Below are 18,714 nucleotides of genomic sequence, written 5' to 3' on the forward strand. Positions count from 1 at the left end.
TGAAGAGGAGTTAAAAAAAAGTCAGCAGGTAACAGTGCCTGTCCCTGTACATACAGTATGTACTAAGTATGTATGTCCCTGTAACTGTGTGCCCAGTGTACTTGTCCCTGTACATACAGTATGTACTAAGTATGTATGTCCCTGTAACTGTGTGCCCAGTGTACTTGTCCCTGTACATACAGTATGTACGAAGTATGTATGTCCCTGTAAATATGTGCCCAGTGTACTTGTCCCTGTAAATGTGTGCCCAGTGTTCCTGGGGCAGGTAAGGAATGTGCTGGGGCAAGAAAAGGTAGATGAGGAGGTGGCTGCTGGGTGAGAAGAGGCAGGTGAGAGAAGCCGCTGGGCGAGAAGGGACAGGTGAGGGGTAGAAGCTGAGTGGCAGAAGCAGTAGGGCGGGAACGAGTAGGTGAGGCAGAAGCTGCTGGGCGGGAAGGCGCTGGTGGGGGGGGGATGTATGGAGGAAGCTGCCGGGTGAGAGGTGACTGTGTCAGGTTTCTGTACTGTACGGGCTGGCGGCTGTGACAGATGATGACATTGCTGGTGGCAAAGTCCCTATTGGGACCTCCTGTAAATGAAAGCAGATGTTACAGTACAGTTACGTGGCGTCTTCTGTGCTTACGCCATTTTATGTGGGACAATCAGTGCGACTTTCACAGGCAACGTTGGTCTTCGGGACAATGGCCGACACCAAAGAAGTTTAGTTTAGAGTCACTGCATAACTCTAGTGTTTCTGTAATAGTCCAACCCCGTCTCTACACGCCAGAGTGCAGATACTGAAGGGGATCTATCCACTAATTCCATTGCCCTCTAACAGTACTTACAGTACTGCCGGGCACTAGGACACGTGTCAGGTTCCCCATGTAGGCGCCATCTGCTCCTTATTTCTCCCTCACCCCGCGCCGCTGATGAAGAGGAGCATTGAGGCTGCCGAAGAAGAAGGTGGTGACGAGGGGGATGTTCATTAAGTGTGACACAGTGGGCCGGGATACTATAGTGACAGCAGGCTGGGGTGTCGGGGTGCCTGAATGATAGGAGGCCTGAATGAAAGGAGCCTGATGTGAGGATGGGGTGACAAGATGCTGGGGTGTCAGGGGGCCGGGGTGACTTTAGGCTGGAGGCTGGAAAGACACTGGGTTGGAGGTGACACAGGGGGCACTAGTCGTGTTAAACCTCTGTTGTATGATGATGACATTGGTTATATATATTTTTACAGGAATCTTCCAGACCACGTGATCTCCTACATGAAGAGTGAGTACCGACTGAAGACACTGTCTACCCAGGGAGGATCAATTTCTCCAGAGGTTCCCCATTGCAGGGAAACCACCATATAGGTAAGGTGCATATTTATTTAGTACATTTAGGGAGGGGAATCCAAAGGGGCTTTTCGTTCTAGAACCAGTCCTGGCTGAAGGTGTTATGTCGTAGTGATTGCTCTCTGTGGGTCTTATACAGAGTCAGCCACAAGTGTAGGCTGTTTTTTCTGCCTCAATTTAAGATTACATTTTTTTCAAATTGTGCATTTGTGTCTTCTCGCAGTCCACGTGTATTTATTTGTTTCAAGCCCCTGACATCCCTGCGACTAGAGGGCAGGAAGGGGCGCGGGTGGAGGACAGAACCTGCAGTCTGTTCAGCGGGGCGCAGCGCTGGAGGGCAGGGTGCTTTCTGCCCTTCAGAAATAGGGCGCGGCGCCCCGCTGAAACAGCCTAGCGGGAACGCTACCTCTTATCTGGATTCCTTAGCTTCATAAAGTATCCTATCTAATCTGGAGAAAGGTTGGGTGAAATACTCTCATTTGCGCTCTATCTAAACCGTGCTGGGGAGAGCCAGGAGGCAGCCCAGTAAGTGATGGAAACAGGGGGGGGGGGGGGGGGTGCTGCAAGGTTACACACACTTACAGTGAGGTCGTGTCTTTTTTTGGGGGGTCCCTTTTCTGATCTCCCATATTTTGGGAGCTATGTGTAAAGATGATGGCGTCTGGTCGCATATGTGAGAAATGCACCCATTTCTTCAGGATCCATAGGCTCCACAGGGAGACCTTGGGGTGTTGGTGATGGCTTGGACATCGGACACCATGCAGTTAATTTTTTTTCCTCCCAGGATGCACCGGGCCACTCTCCCTATACCCGCCCCCAAGCCAGAGGCACCTCAGTTTCCTTTGGTGCCCGGCCTGAGGCGGGTCACTGGAGACACAGAGGGGCTGTTTACAGCCCCAGAAGATTTAAAGTAATTTCTTTACAGAGCGGACAGCGCTGGACAGTCCAGTGGACGTCCACGCTGCCGCTCCATCACCCCGCTGACGCTGGTACTGAAGGCGGCCACATGGTCTTCTGTCCAGACCTCTTTAAGGTTCTACGTATTTGATACATTTGCTTCTCAGGATGCTTCCTTCGGGTGCCGGATTCTCCTGTCAGATCAGAAGCGTCCCCACTCTTGAAATACTGCTTTGGGACATCCCCAAGGTCTCCCAGTGGAGCCTATGGACCCTGTTAAAGAAAATGAGAGAGATGGTAAAAACGTACCTTTTATCTCTCTTTCTTCGAAGTTCACAGGGCACCCACCCTGACGCTCCTTGCTTCAGATGGGCTTCGCTCTGGTCACCGGTTGTTCAGTCTCCTATGTGAGAATGTGATTCCTGTGTGTTCCAGCCTTCCTTCTCTCTTTTATCCTCCTCCAGCCTTTGGCTTATTACCAATTGAGGTGCCTCTGGCTCAGGGGCGGAGTATAGGGAGAGTGGCCCGGTGTATCCTGGGAGAAAAAAATTAACTACGTGGTGCCCGGATGTCCATGCCATCACCAACAGCCCAAGGTTTCCCTGCGGAGCCTATGGACTTCGAAGAAAGATAACAAAAGTAAGTTCTTACCATATCTCTCATTTTATTCACATGCACAAGAACAACAGTAGCAGTGTCGCAGCTCCATGTGAGAATGCGGCTGGCTGTGAGTAGGGCGCAGAGATGGTACCTTTTTAGAAGAAAAAAAATTCCAAATTTGAATTAAGTTTCAGAATGAATAATAAATACCAGTGGTTGGGCATGCGCTCTCTACAAACTATAACTACAAACTAATCAGATGTACCTCTCTCTCTTTATTTTTATTTTCTACCATACTTTAATTGATGGACCATACAATATGTAACCAAATACCTAGTGATAGATTAATAAAATAATCTGACTTTACATAGTACAATTTATTGTATAGTGTACTAAGCGTAAGATCACCTTTTATTTGTCTTCTACTATTGCCTTTCATATTGTTCAGTCTACAACTAGCAGAATTAGTTGTATAGCAAATCTCTATTATTGACTTACTGACTATGGAACTTGTAAACTCTCTCTTTATTTTAATGGTTCTATTTATTCCAAGACCATTTGGCTGTGAGGAATCGGAGAGTCTTTCCTAGAAGTCACGTAAATTACATCAGAGGATGAACGAGGACAGGAGTCACATGACTGAAAGAATATTAAACCTCGCTCTGGAGATTATCCAGCTGCTGATAGGAAAGGTGAGAGGTTCTGGGAAAATCACAGGGACCTGACTGGGGAGGTGAGGGAGTCTGGGAGTGTCACAGTGACATCACTATTATCTCTTTTACTAACACATGAACCGGACTGGGGAGGTGAGGGAGTCTGGGGGCTATATTTACTAAAGTGAGAGTTTTTAGAAGTGGAGATGTTGCCCATAGCAACCAATCAGATTCTAGCTATTATCTTCTAGAAGGTGCTAGTTGAATGTTAAGTAGAATCTGATTGGTTGCTATGGGCAACCTCTTCATTTCTAAAAACGTTCACTTTAGAAAATGTACTCCTGGGAGTGTCACAGTGACATCACTCTTATCTCTATTACGAACACAGGGACCTGACTGGGGAGGTGAGGGAGCCTGGGAGTGTCACAGTCTGATCACGATCATCTCTATTACTAACACATGGACCTCACTGGGGAGGTGAGGGAGCCTGGGAGTGTCACAGTCTGATCACTACTGATCATTGACAACATTGTAAAACCATTTGCAGGGATACTATGATGTTGGACACCTGAAGGAGTCATTGTAAATGTTGTGTGTAAGCCACTCTACCAAATGAAATGATGGTGTGCTGACGTGTCCTTTGTTTGTATAGTGATTTACATTTGCGTTAGGTTTTCACTTCTCGATATAGATATATATACTTCACAATAGATCCCATGTGCTCAGTTCTGTGTCAAACAAAGGTTGTAGACCCCATGCTGTGAGTAGCAGACAGTGTTTCCGAACAGATATCGTCTGTTTCTTCTTCAGTGTCCATAGGGCTCCACAGGGAGACCTTGGGGTGTAGATGGGACTTGGAGGACCGGACACCACGCAGTTAAAGCTTTTGCCATCCCAGGATGCAATGGTCCTTCCCCCTATACCCCGCCCCTGAGCCTGAGGAAAATCAGTTTCATTGGTGTCTGGCAGGAGTCGGTTCACCGCTATCACAGTGGGCTGCCTTATGCAGCCCAAAGCTTATTTTATTTTATTTAGTGTTTTTACTACTACTAAGAGTGCGCAGCTTGATACTTTCAGCAGGGCTCCCAGGGACCTTGCTAGCCGGCCCCGCGGAAGACCCCAGACTGCAACTCTGAGGTAGGGTGCAGGTAAGGTGGTTTACTGCTTGTCTGTATATTCTCTCTATACTTTCGGCATATATCTTTCCCTTTTTCTCATCTTTGCCCTAACACACATTTTGCATTCAGGGTTGTCTGTACCTCACATTTCTTGGATCTGTGAAGGTTGTCACATACTGCTGGTTACTGCACTGTGCTATATTTTGTGTTGTGCTCTCCTGCAGCTTACCCAAGCATAATATGGGATCAGTATATTGCATTCCCACTTGTATATCACATGTTACTCAGTGCCATATTCTGTGCTATACTACTCTGCAGCTATCTGCCTACCAAAGGCAAGAGTAGCAAGCAAGCAGCTGCACCCGTACTGCTGTCATGCAAATTATGTGCTGCAGGCTTAAATGAGGAGGATTTAATACAGGATGGGCTATGTGCTAGGTGTTATACCTTACCAGGCCAATCAGACCCTCCAGCTCAGGAGCCCCCCTGGGCTTCCTTTGCTCAAGAGTTGACTACTATTGCGGACCGCTGTGCAGTCCGGCAGTAATTCCCCCTATGGGTTTGCCTCAACAGGTACAAGCAATACAGGTACCTCCTGTGCCTCCAAGGGTAGACATACTGTCTACATCAGTACAGAGTTTAGCGGCTACCTCTACAGCCTTTCAAAATATGTTGCAAGGTGAGAAGCCCCTACCCAGTAAGACTACTAAGCGTTCTGTGCTATCTTCACAGTATACGCAGCTCTCAGATTCTGAGGTATCATCTGAGGATACTGATCTCTCTAACACGGAGTCCTCCTCTGGGGAGAAAGAGATTAATTCCAAACTTAATATATCGGCTTTAGTCTTGGGCTGTTAGATCTGTTCTTCAAATAGAGGAGGATGAGCCAGCCCCTAAAGCAAAGCAGCCACTAAACGACAAAAAGTAGCTTCTGCAGTGTTTCCTCTTTCAGATCAACTAACTGAGCATATGGCAATGGCTTGGCAGATACCTGGTAAGAGGCTTCAGCTATTGCTCGACCGAACATGGCTATGGCCTTGGTGGCTAAAGCAATTGAAAGCTGGGCATACGCTCTAGAAGAGTCTCTTCCCTCAGTGGCTTCTAGCAATCAAATGTCCTATATATCTGACATAAGAGATGCAGCTTCATATATTGGTGAAACGACTTTGGATGCTAGTCTCCTAGCCTCTAGACCAGGGGTGGGGAACCATTTTTTCTGGCGAGGGCCATTTTGATATATATAACATTATTTATGGGCCCGGTGCGGCCTCACAATTGCCAGCGATTACAGCAATGCCTGAGGATGCTCCGGGGAGCTGTAAGGGCAGCGGCGTGACAATCTGAAGTATCCTAAGGACGCTCCAGGTGGCACTGCTGCATAGATTCTGGCTGTAGGGTGCATTCTAGGCACCCTGATAGCCAGATGAAAATAGCTCCGAGGGCCAGACCACATCATTCCGAGGGCTTTATACGGCCCCCGGGCCTGAGGTTCCCCATACCTGCTCTAGAGCATCGGCGTCATCAGTGTCCTCCCGCTGTACTCTTTGGCTGCGGTTGTGGAAGGCGGATGCAGACTCGTAAGAAAGCCTTAATGGCATTCTGTTAAAATGGAGAAATCTTGTTTGGCCCCGACTTAGATAAGATTGTGGCCACACTGGCAGCATCAGAAACTGCTTTTCTAACATCAGCAGCTTCTGCAAAGCCTCGGACAACGTTCTTCAGGACCTTTCGTCCTCCGGGAAAACCTAATTGTCAGTTCAATCTGCTTCCACTAGGGCCACAAAGTCTAGGACCAAGCAGACCTGGGTCACCAGACGTCCTGCTTCAAAAATCTGAGGACCAACCTTCAGCCTGATGGGGTGGGCCTCCCCCTGGGGGATACCAGAGTAGGAGGCAGACTTCTTCAGTTTACCCAGGAATGGCGTCAGACCACCACGGACGCTTGGGTAAGAGAAGTCGTCTCTCAAGGGTACGCTCTCATTTCTAAGACGGCTACCCCACCAATTTTTCTACACATGCCCTACTTCACACCAGAACAAGGCCCTGCTGAGCCAGAAAGCCATTCAGTCCTTGCTACAAGCAGGGGTAATATTTCCAGTCCCGCTGTCACAATGAGGGAACTGTTATTATTCTACCCTGTTTCTGGTACAGAAGCCAAATTGGTCTTATCGGTCTATACTCGACCTCAAATCCCTGAACACATTCATGAGGGTGCCCAGGTTTCGCATGGAAACCCTTCGCTCTGTTGTACTGGCTATGGAGCCTGGGGACTTTATGGTATTGCTCGATATTCAGGACGTGTAACTACATGTACCTATAGCACCCTCTCATCAGCGATATCTCTGGTTTGCTGTACTATAGCAACATTTTCAATTTCGGGCTCTGCCCTTTGGACTTTCTACAGCTCCACAGGTCTTTACCAAAATATATGGTGGTCATGGCGGCCTACATGCATTGTCGGGGAATCCTGGCTGCTGCCATACCTAGATGACCTCTTGCTCTTAGCAAGCTCCCCAGAGGTTCTTCAACACCATCTTCAGGTAACCATTGCCTTCCTGCAAAGGCACGGCTGGTTAATCAACTGGAAGAAGTCCTCCCTGAATCCTTCACAGAGGATGGTCCATCTGGGAGCTCGTTTGGATTCTCAGGGTCAGAGCATCTTCCTGACAGCAGACAAGATCTCCACACTGTAAATACGTGTGCGCAGATTCCTACGCAGTTGCCGGGTGTCAGTCCACTCAGCAATGCAAGTTCTAGGATCCATGGTATCAACCTTCAACATGGTGGAGTACGCTCAGTTCCACTCTAGGCCCCTGCAACAGCTAATCCTGTCCCGGTGGAACGGGCTGCTCATTTGTACTCAGATTTTCGCAGCCTCTCCATAGACGGTGCGGCCTCTGCTACCTCAGAGGCCAGACCTGTTGTCTCAAGGTCCCTGTCTTCACCCGGACCTGGGTCCGTCTGTGTTTGACGGCTGGCTCTTGAAACATCCCTCCTGAGGTCTAAAGGGTTTTCTCACTCTGTGGTCCAGAATATGCTCTGTGTGTGAAATATCTACTTCCAATGGAGTGATGCCAGAAGCTATGACCCTCATGTTTTTCGTGTTTCTAGAGTCCTGGACTTCCTCCAAGCTGGAATGAACCTTTGAACTCCGCCTTACCTCGCTGAAAGTACATGTTTATATTCTCTCCATTTGGTTCCAGGGTAGAATTGCTTCACTGCCGGATGTCCACACCTTCCTTCAAGGTGTCCTCCGCATACAACCTCCCTTTGTCCCTCTTGTGGCTCCGTGGGATTTGTCAGTGGTTCTTCAGGAACTACAGGGAACTCCATTTGAACCCTTGAAATCCGTGGATCTCAAGTGGCTCACAGCGAACATTCTTTTCTGGATATGGCGTCCGCCCGAAGGAAATCAGATTTAGGGTCTCTCTCGTGTCGTTCCCCATTTCTAACCTTCCGTGCGCTCAGGATCTATGTGGACCTTACCAGTTCTCTGAGGTAAACAGACTCCCTACTTGTGCTCTATAGATTTCACAAGAAGGGATGGCCAGCCAATAAACAAACATTGGCCAGATGGTTTCACATGACTATCTCACAGGCTTCATGTACCAGCTACTGTCACTGCTCATTCCACTCTGTCTGTGAGTCCCTCGCGGGCAGCTCAACGTGGCGCCTCCGCTGAACAGCTTTGTAAGGCGGCCATGTGGTCCTCTTTCAACACTTTTTTTTGGTTCTGTGCCTTCGATACATATACCTCCTCAGGATGCTTCATTTGGACGCCGGATTCTCCTCTCAGCACAGGAGCGTCCCCACCCTTGAATAACTGCTTTGGGACGTCCCCAAGGTCTCCCTGTGGAGCCCTATGGCCCCTGAAGAAGAAAACGAGAGTTATGGTAAAACTTACCTTTTTTGTTAACTTTCTTCGAAGTTCATAGGGTCCACAAGGCACCCGCCCTGACACACCTGGCTTCTGTGGGCTATGTTTCCTGGTCAATCCTGTATCAGCCCAAAAGGATTATTATGTACATGAAGTGTCTATCCTATCTGTAACCATTGGTACAGTCACTGTCTAATAGGGGATATGAAGCAGTTACCACTCCTGCCATCTGTGATTGGCCACCTGTACTCTGCCTATGGCTGGACCCTACAGATGCATTGTTAGCTTTGAGCCAAGTAGCGCAAACAGCAAGGGGATGTGGCTGTGGTGGCTGTACATAGACCAATACTCCGAGCTGCTGACCCATTGGTTATAGTCAGAGAGGGAAGTGCTATATACACTGTACTAGAGAGTATATATGATATCATTACGTATAGGAATGAGGTTGTATTTATAAAATATACCATTCGTATCAGTTATGCATGGTTACTCTCACTAAAAAAACTCAGACATAGGTTCAGTGTCCCACCTAGTTTTTATTTATGTCTCTCTCAATATACAGGATTACACAGTAGTGAAGAAGACATCCGGAGAGTGTGAGACATCCAGCAGCCGTCCCCGCGTGTCAGGGGGACTTAGCAGGACTGATGGCCCCATCACGGTGCCTCCACCTCACTCTCTGACACATGAGAGACGCAATGGCCAGAAAATATTGGAACTCTACAACAAGATCATCCAGCTGCTGACTGGAGAGGTGACTGCTGGGAATGGGACATTGTACAGTAACACCAGGGGATGTGTCTGATGACTATCATTGTGTGTGTCAGGTCCCTATGAGGTGTGAGGACGTCACGGTTTATTTCTCAATGGAGGAGTGGGAGTATATAAAAGGACACAGGGGTTTGTACAAGGACGTGATGCTGGAGAATCACCAGACTGTGAAGATAGATATGACTGACGGGATATTAAATCTCTCCCTGGACATCATCCGTCTGCTGACTGGAGAGGTGAGGGATTCTGGGAATGTCACATTTTCCTTGTCTTATCCATAAGCAGCAGAGTCCTGTAGAATATAGGTACATAATAGATTCTTTATACATATGATGATTTAATTGCATTATTTCTCCTTCACCCACCAGGGGACACTGGAGCTTAAGATACTGGGGGTATAGACGGGTGGATGAGTGGAGCTGGCACTTTAAATTTATAAATGTGAATGACTCCTCCCCCTCTATCCCCTAGAACACCCAGTTTTAGAATCGTGCCCGAGGGAGCCGGTCACATAGTATATTTTATTTTATAGCTTCTCACATTGGGGACAGGCTGACAGCTGCATCTGTGAGCGTGCTACAAGGAGGCATCAGGGGACCCGTCACCACTATTATAGAGTGAGTGTCCGGGGCCCAGAAACCCTGACAGTTGCTCAGGGAAGAGACATGCAACAGCCTAATATAGAGGCTGTGTCCATTTCTTCTTTGCCCACTGTAGACTTGATGTTGGCAGCTGGTAAGTATAGCCTTTTCACCTGATTAACGGGACTAGCTGCGGTTCTCACTCCCACCCATCCTCTCTTTATAGCTGATGCTGAAACGCTCATGTGCTGCACTTGTTTAACCTGGAGAGTTGGCGGTTGCAGAATGGTTCATTCATAGTGAACGGCGCTTGGAGGCGAGCGGCTGTTACATGCGGGGGGTCCCGCGATCACAGCGCTTAATGACCAGTTCAGTCACGTCTTCTAGCAGGCGGGAGGCCGCCTTCCAGTAAACCGGCGGGGGACGCTGCAATGACAGCGGGAAAGGAAGGTGGCAGAACCTCCTCAGTGCGTCTTGCCAGTGTGTCAGACACCAAGGCAACGCATCTATTGGCTCTCTTCAACGAGAGGGAGGGCTAGGACAGCCCCTCGCATCTCTTCGGCGCCATCTTACAGAAAGGCTGCACTGATTGCAGAGAGACTGCAGCCTTTTCAGCAGCATCATCAACTGTTTTAGCACTCCAACACTCTCCCTTGGAGGTCGTGAATACACTGGGGTATTTTCTGGGCTGCTAAGTGAGGCGGAATGGTGACTCCTCTCCCTCTGTACCCTGGAGTTCCTCTCTTTAACTGTGTGTGAGGTTCCTTTATTCTATCTGTGTGTGTGCTTTCTGCCCAGAAGTTAACCGCATCATGACAGGTAAAGGGGTAGCTGCAAAAACATCCCAGAAGGTGTTTGCTTGTTCCAGATGTAATACAAAGCTATCTCAGGCACGCTCTGATGGGGCGGCCCTATGTGATTCTTGTAATTTAGTACCCCGTTGTTGCGGGACCCTCTTCAGATACAGTCCTTACGCCACCTTGGATATTTAACTTGGCAGGCGTTATGGCTGATCTATCCACAGAATTGGCTGCAGCACGCAGAGACAGGGAATCAGCTAGGTACCAGTCCTTTGTTTCAGGTTCCATGGAGAGTGAGCCTAGTTGGGCGAGAGATCTAGCCGTTCTGTGGAGGGCTTGGCTAATCGCATAGGTTCTTCTACCCCTTCCTCTTCTAGGGTCAGTGCACAACCATCAAAAAAGAGGCCTCTGCCAGCTGTCCTCCAGTCCAACAACTAAACGCAGAGGAAGAAGATGAGTTGGAGACTACCTTCACGAACAGACCTCTGATTTGGGTGTCCAGGGAGTGGAGGCCCTTATCCTGGGGGTTCGACAAGTTTCCGGACGATGAGTCCACGATATCTCCTGATGCATCCTTATTTGGAACCAAACAAAGATCTACCATTTTCTTTCCTTTTTCACAGTATTTAAATGCACAATTGTCTACAGCTTGATAGCATCCTGACAAGAAATTTCAGATACCCAAGCGGTTTTGATCCATTTACCCGTTTCCTAGATCAGTCACTGAAAAATAGGAAGCTCCTCCTTTAGTAGATTCATCAGTCTCACGGTTATTCAAAAAGACCATGTTGCCTGTACCTGCAGCCACAGCCCTTAAGGACCGTCCACTGTTCACGCTCCGCCCTCAGGCTGGTCCTTCTTTTCGGGCTCCTCATTCCTTTCAGGGACATTAACTTGGTGCCTCCTCAGCATCCCGTGGAGGTAAGGCCTGTGGTCGACAGTCTGGTTCCACCCGCCGTCCTAATCCAAAGCCTGTTGACAAACCTACCGCGTGACTGGCTCCAGGCCCACCTTGGAAGATCCATGGTGGGGGCTCGCCTCTTGCGATTTAGGGATGTCTGGTTTCAAACTAGTTCATCAGTTTGGATCCACAATCTGGTGTCTCTGGGGTACAAATTAGAATTTGCAGAACACCCTCCGCATCGGTTTTTCACCACAGGTCTTCCTATCTGAAGCAAAAGGTTGTTTTGCAAGCTATCCAAATGCTCGTGGCTTCCAAAGTTTTGATACCTTTTCCAGCCCATCAGCGTTGTCTGGGTTTTTTACTCCAATCTCTTTGTAGTTGAAAAACCAGACTGCTCTGTCAAGCCTATTTTGAATCTGAAATCGTTAAATCTTTATCTGGCATTTTACCGATTCAAGATGGAGTCTCTTCACTCTGTGATTGCAGGTCTGGAACAGGGAGAGTTCCTAGCATCCATGGATATCAATGATGCTTATCACCTTGTCCCAATCTGGAAGCCACATCAGGATTTTCTTCAATTTGCTATCAGAGAGGAACATTTTTCAGGTTCTGCCCTTTGGTCTGACGTCGGCACCTCCAGATCTTTACCAAGATATTGTTGGTGGTGATCGCTCATCTCAGATCGTCACTATTGTTCCGTATCTGAAAGCTCCATCTATTCAGATTCTCAATGATCATGTAGCTTTGAGACACCAGGTCCTTATCCATCACGGTTGGATAATCAACTTCCAGAAGTCCAGGCTGATTCCATCTCAACGCCTCCAATTTCTAGGAATGATCTTGGATACGGCTGCTCAACGAATCTTCCTTCCGGGGGACAAAGTTCTCAAGGCGAAGCGGGTATCAATTTAGCTATGCATTAGTCTTCTAGGAAAGATGGTGGCCGTTTTAATTCTCGTCCTTTCCAGTTGAATTTTGGCCCAGTGGTCCGGATCACATCTCTATATGCACCGCCTGGTACGACTGTCACCTCAAGCACGAATTTCCCTTGTTTGGTGGATTCAGCTTGACCACCTCACTGCAGGTCGCCGGTACAGCATTTGAAATTGGATCATTCTGACAACTGATGCCAGCCTCAGGGGTTAGGGACCATTACTTCCAGAGCCATTGGTCTCGACGGGAGATGAGTCTACCGATCAACGCGCTGGAACTCCAATCGATTTTTAAGGCCCCTCTGGAAGGGGTTTCTCGCTAGATGGTCAACCTGTTCGTGTCCAATCGGACAACACGACAGCCGTTTCGTACATAAATCGTAAGGCCGAGACTCACAGTCGCAAGGCCATGTGCGAGGTAAGTCGCTTTCTTCGATGGGCAGAGATACACGTGATAGTGATCTCAGCGGTGTTCGGAGTAGACAATTGGGAGGCAGACTATTTGTCGTCACGACATCCATCCCAGAGAATGGGCTCTTCACCCGGACATGTTCCATTGACTAGTACAGAGATTGGGTATGCCAGAAATAGATCTCATGGCTTCCAGACACAAACCATCTGGTACCCAGGTATTGTTTCAGGACTCGAGACGCTCCACACAGTTCCATGGAGTTACAGGCTCATTTACCTCTTTCTCCCCCCACCCCCTTCCCCTTTTCCTCTTCCACGTGTTTTCAAGCGGATGAAGAGAAGCAACAACCGGCATTTTAGTGGCTCTGAACTGACCTCTAAGAGCGTGGTTCTCTGATCTATAACAGCTCCTTGTAGGGGATCCCTTGACGTTGCCTCTTCAACAAAACACCTTCTGCTTCGAGGCCCTGCCTTTACCCAGATTTACAGCGGCTGCGTTTAATGGCGTGGCTGTTGCGTCTGCTATCTTTAGACGCATTGGAGTTCTAACCTTGGTAGTCCCTACTAGACTACGTTCACTTCGGCTCAATATTACTGTATCTGGCGCGCTTATATAGCCTAGTGTGAAGACCGGAGGTTTCGCACTTCTGCCTTCCGGATATCCCGCCTCCTTCTTTGCATCCAGACGGGTTTGAATGCAGGTTTGTGCTTTGGGTCTTTGAATGTCCAGGTTTCTGCATTATGTCTCTTTTAAGCGCCGCCTTGCCTTATTTCTGCAGGTTCAGACCGTTTGACAGGGCGTTCTCCGTATTCCGCCTCAGTTTATCCCGCCTACAGCTCTGTGGGATCTTAAATTTGTGCTAACCTTTATCTAATCTTCAGTGTATGAAGACGTGGATCTTTGTCTTCTCACTTGCAAGACAGTTCTCCTTTTGGTCTTAGTTTCTGCTATGAGAGTTTCTGAAATAGAAGCTCTTTCATTTTGTCCTGCTTACCTCATGTTTCACGATGATCTTGCAGAGTTCCGCAAGAAGGCATCCTTCTTACCGAAGGTGGTTTCTTCCTTTCACATCAATCAGCCGATTGTGCTTCCGGTGTTGTCAGATACTTCTCAGTCTTCGTTCACCCTGGATGCTGTTCAGGCTCTCAGGATTTATGTAGCCCGTACCGCTGCCCTACGAAAGTCCGATGCCATGTTTGTTCTTTATGATGCGTCCAAGCGGGGTTGGCCTGCTTCTAAGCAGACATTGGCCAGATGGATCTGTCTAGTCCTTCAACAGGCCTACATTTTAGATGGCCGTCCTCCGCCGGTCTCCTTTTCTTCCCATTCCACTCGCTCCATGGGTGCCTCCTGGGCTGCTCGTCGGGGTGTTTCTACTTTTTTGTTTTGCTGGTTTCTCTGAGCTCTCCCACAAGGTGGAAAACCTTTGGTCGTCCCCAGTGTCTTATGCTCCAGTGTCCGATGGTGGATCATAGGGATTTTACTGGTAAGTACCAAAATCCTTTCTCCGATTCCGCAGGAGACACTGGACGCCCTCCCAGTGCTTCTTTACCTGTCCTTGTGTTATGTTCTTTCTCATGTTGAATATTCGGTTGTTATGTATGTTCTGTTCGACTTTACCGTCTGTTGACTCCTCCTCGTATTCTGTTTCCGTCTCCTCGGGCTCCAATTCTCTAACTGGGGCTTCTGGAGGATATAGGGGGAAGAGTCACTCGCTTATAAATTTAAAGTGCCTGCTCCACTCATCCACCCGTCTATACCCCAGTGTCTTAAGCTCCAGTGTCCCCTGTGGAATCGTAGAAAGGGATTTTACGTGTAAGTACCAAAATCCTATTTTTTTTTTTTTTTAAATGTATTTCTTCAGTCATACTTTAGATTACTTTTTAATTTCTTAGTATTATCAGTGACCCTGAACTGACCAGAATGTGCAAAATCAATTTACTCTTCACTATCTGATACATCTGCACAATATGTAGATTGTCTTTAAAGAACTGAAACTTAATTTCTCCTTCAAACACTAAGGAGACACTGGAGGCTTCAAGACAGTGGGGTATGGACAGTGCTGAGTGGAGCTGGCACTTCCAAATAATGTAAAGTGTGACTAGATCCTCCCCCTCTATACCCCCTTACAAGCCCAGTCTAAGTTTGTGCCTGAGGGGAGCGGGACGTGTTTTACACTCCTCCTCAGGGTTTAGGATATTTTCAAGATTAAAGCATTGAGGACAGACGGGCAGTAGCTGCACTGCCTGTCTGCACCGTGGGAGCTTCTTGGGGGGACCCGCTCGCAAGTGCATGAACTTCGCCTGGGGTCCCCGACTTCAGAGTCCCCCATCTCCATATAGGTGCCGCATGCTGCTGCGGACCCCAACAGTCGCTACCACCGCTGGCAGCAAGCAGTCCTGTAAGTATTACCTGGCTCCTCGACTAACGGGGTGGCCAGGTTAGCCATTACATTACAGGCAGTGCAGGAATCGGCAAAAGATTAGCGGGGCAGCCAGGCAGTGTAAACGGCTGTGTCAGCCATGCTGGGGACGCAAATTACAAACAACGCATATATTTAAGGTGAGGGGCGGAGCTTAGCTCCGGAGCCCTGCTCCTTCCTCCCAGCGCTTCTCTGAAAGCACGCTAGCGGCCATTACAGGAGAAATCAGCATCAGCTGCACAGAAGCTGCTGCATAAAACTGAAGCCTGATCCTGGTCTGTAAGTAAACAGTGGGATTTAGGCTGGTCAAGAGAGCATCTAAGGCAGGTTAGTAACTATTTATTAGTGGTTATTCCTCCTATGCCTAGTGTTTTCTGGCACTGCTAGGAGTGCTATTAGGGCTGGTGTGGCTCTCTCCTGCCTCTCTGTATCCCAGTTTCTTCTTCTGACCTATTTCACTACACTTCTATGTTGTTTTGTGTGGGGTCTGTATGTAGCATGACTGGCAGATCAAAAGCATCTCAAACGTTATTTACCTGCAAAAAGTGTGCAGGGATGTCGGAACCAATGTCTTGGACGCAAGTTACATCCGTCATGTCCTCTCTCTCTGCTGAGCTGGAGGCTTCTTGCAAAGAAAGAGAGGCTCACAGGTCAGCGACTCTAGAGGAACCAGCATGGGTGAGGTCCTTAGCTATAGCCATGGAGGGGATTTCAAAAGCCATGACTCTTTCCCGTACCACTATGGGATCCTCTCCTCAGGTCTCAAAAAAGAGACCGTTACCCTCAGTCCTCCAATCGGAGGAGGAGGATATGCCAGCTTTAGAAGAAGGTGATTATGCTCCAAATTCGCCTAGTCTGAGTCTGAGCCGGTATCCGAGGGTATAGGGGCTTTAATTTCTGCAATCCGACAGGTATTGCAAATACAAGAGGAGGACAGAGGTCCTGCTCGACAGTCTTTCTTTCTAAAGAAACAGGCTATTGCTTTTCCAGTCTCGAAAGAGCTAGATTCTCTTCTAACGTCAGCATTGGAACATCCGGATAAAAAATTTCAGATGTTCCGGCGGATATTATCTTTTTATCCTTTTCCGGCAGATAACAGAAAATCTTGTGAGACCCCCCCCCCCCCTTCGCAGTAGATACATCAGAATTACGGCTGTCTAAGAAGACTAGCTTTCAGACCTTGGAGCCACGTCTTTGAAAGACACATCTGACAGGAGATTGGAATACACTCTCTCAAGTCCATTTACACAGCTGCAGGAGTGACTCTGCATCCTGCGATTGTTAGCTGCTGGACTAATAAAGCTATTGAACTTTGGACAAAACAATTGGCTGACGTAATGAGAGACCAGCTGCTGGTGGATGAACTTATTCTGTTGGCAGAACATATAGGTGGAGCTGCAGCTTACCTTGAAGAAGCGTCCAAAGACGTTAGCAATAACACCTCCAGAACTTCAGCTCTGGCGATTTCAGCACGAAGGGCGCTGTGGCTTAAACATTGGCAAGCGGACGCAGAATCAAAGAGCTGTGGAAGCACTTCCATTCACGGGAAGTGTATTATTTGGATCGGAACTAGATAAGTGGATTTCTCAGGCTGCAGGAGGTAAATCCACTTATCTTCCTTCTGCGGCTCCTCCACCTAGACGATCTTACTCGGGACCCTCGTTTCGGTCCTTTTGCTCCCCGGGTCGTTCACGTGGTCGCTTCAGAGGAGGACCATCAACTTCCCGTGGTTCCAGAGGTCGGGGCAGAGCAACAACAACCTCTGCTCAACAGGAGGTTAAGTCCACTAATAAGTCCAGTGCATGACTGGCTTCCCTCTCACCTGGGGACCCCAGAGTAAGAGCGCATCTTCGGGACTTCAGAGAAGTATGGAAGGAAACTTGTACGGATGCTTTGGTCCGGGATCTCATCACTTGGGGATAAAAGCTTGACTTTCAGTTTCAACCTTCACCTCCAATATTATTTTATTTATTTTTTACCACAGGTTTACCAGTTTCCAACGACGGCAGTGTCGTTCTACAAGAAACAATAGACAAGCTCCTATCCACGAGAGTTGTGTTCCCAGTTCCAGACCGGAAAGGGTTTTTACTTCAGTCTCTTCGTGGTTCTGAAGCCGGACGGCTCGGTCAGACCTATTCTGAACTTGAAGGATCTCAATCCATACCTAAAGATGTTCAAGATTGAGTCTTTTCAGTAGGTGATTGCGGGATTGGGTGAATTCATGGTATCTCTATATATCAAGGACGCCTACCTTCACATCCCTATCTGGCCACATCAGGCGTTTCTGAGATTTGCAGTTCGGCATTCACATTTCCAGTTTCAGACCTTACCCTTCGGCTTATTATCATCTGCAACTGACGCAGAGTGTACAATTTCTGGGAATGATCATGGACACATTGTCTCGGCGTGTGTTTCTTCCTCAGAAAAAGGTAACTTCCATTCAGGAGATGGTGAGGACGGTCCTTCGACGTCGTCAGGTTTCGGTGCATGTGTGCATCCAACTCCTGGGGAAGATGGTGGCTGCCTTCGAGGCCATTCCTTGCGGTCATTTTCACTCCAGGACTTTTTTTTTTTTTTTAGCTAGATCTCCTCTCACAATAGACAGGATCCCATCTTTTCCTTCACCAACGGGTAAGGTTAAGTCCCAGAACTCGGATATCCCTTCTCTAGTGGTTGATCTCGTTTCACCTAATGAAGGAAAAGAGATTCGTAGTGTGGGATTGAACTCTTCTCACCACAGACGCGTCTGAGAGGCTGGGGGCTGTGATTCAAGAACATCACTTCCAGAGCCACTGGACATCACAGGAAGCAAGTCTGCCGATAAAATATTGGAACTTAGGGCAATCTTCTACACTATCCAGACAGCAGATCACCTGTTGCCGAACCGAGCAGTCGGGTCCAGTCTGACAACTCCACGAAAGTGGCATACATAAACAGACAAGGCGGTACCAGAAGTCGAGCAGCTATGAAGGAAGTAAGCCCGATTTCTAATTTGGGCGGAAAAGTTTGCAAGGGCAATTTCAGCAATTTTCATTTTTCGGACGTCGGACATTCGGGAGGCAGACTACCTCAGCTGGCAGGATGTGCATCCAGGGGAATGAGCACTACATCCTCAGGTTTTTCACCAGCTGGTCCAACGGTGGGGTCTTCCGCAGGGCGACCTCATGGCATCAACACACAATCCTCAACTTTACTGCTCTCGGACGAGAGACCCGCAGTTGGTGGCAGTGGACGCACTGTCAGCACCGTGGCAGTACCAATTTGTCTATCTGTTCCCTCCGTTCCCCCTTCTCCCTCGAATCCTACAACGCATCAAAAGGGAGAGGGCCAAGGTTCTATTGGTAACTCCAGACTGGCCTCGCAGAGCTTGGTATTCCAACATTCAACTTCTGCTGATCGATGATCCGTGGACCCTACCACTGAGAGAAGAT

The 18,714-nt window shown here is 48.3% G+C and overlaps 1 protein-coding gene across 1 annotated transcript in view; it reads left to right on the forward strand.

Annotated features, from left to right (window-relative positions):
• The first annotated feature begins 741 nt into the window (after positions 1-741).
• LOC148436272 (uncharacterized) overlaps positions 742-18,714 on the forward strand; it is a 31,147-nt gene continuing 13,174 nt past the window's right edge. The window contains exons 1-5 of the mRNA XM_088465085.1: positions 742-942; positions 1,217-1,334; positions 3,367-3,505; positions 9,024-9,215; positions 9,289-9,468. Of these exons, the coding sequence (XP_088321211.1) occupies positions 3,428-3,505; positions 9,024-9,215; positions 9,289-9,468 (450 nt within the window). The 5' untranslated portion in view covers positions 742-942; positions 1,217-1,334; positions 3,367-3,427. The remainder of the gene's footprint in view (positions 943-1,216; positions 1,335-3,366; positions 3,506-9,023; positions 9,216-9,288; positions 9,469-18,714) is intronic.

The sequence above is a fragment of the Taudactylus pleione genome, unplaced genomic scaffold, assembly GCF_031769625.1.
Source record: "Taudactylus pleione unplaced genomic scaffold, aTauple2 ptg001845l, whole genome shotgun sequence".
In the NCBI taxonomy this organism is placed as follows: domain Eukaryota; kingdom Metazoa; phylum Chordata; class Amphibia; order Anura; family Myobatrachidae; genus Taudactylus; species Taudactylus pleione.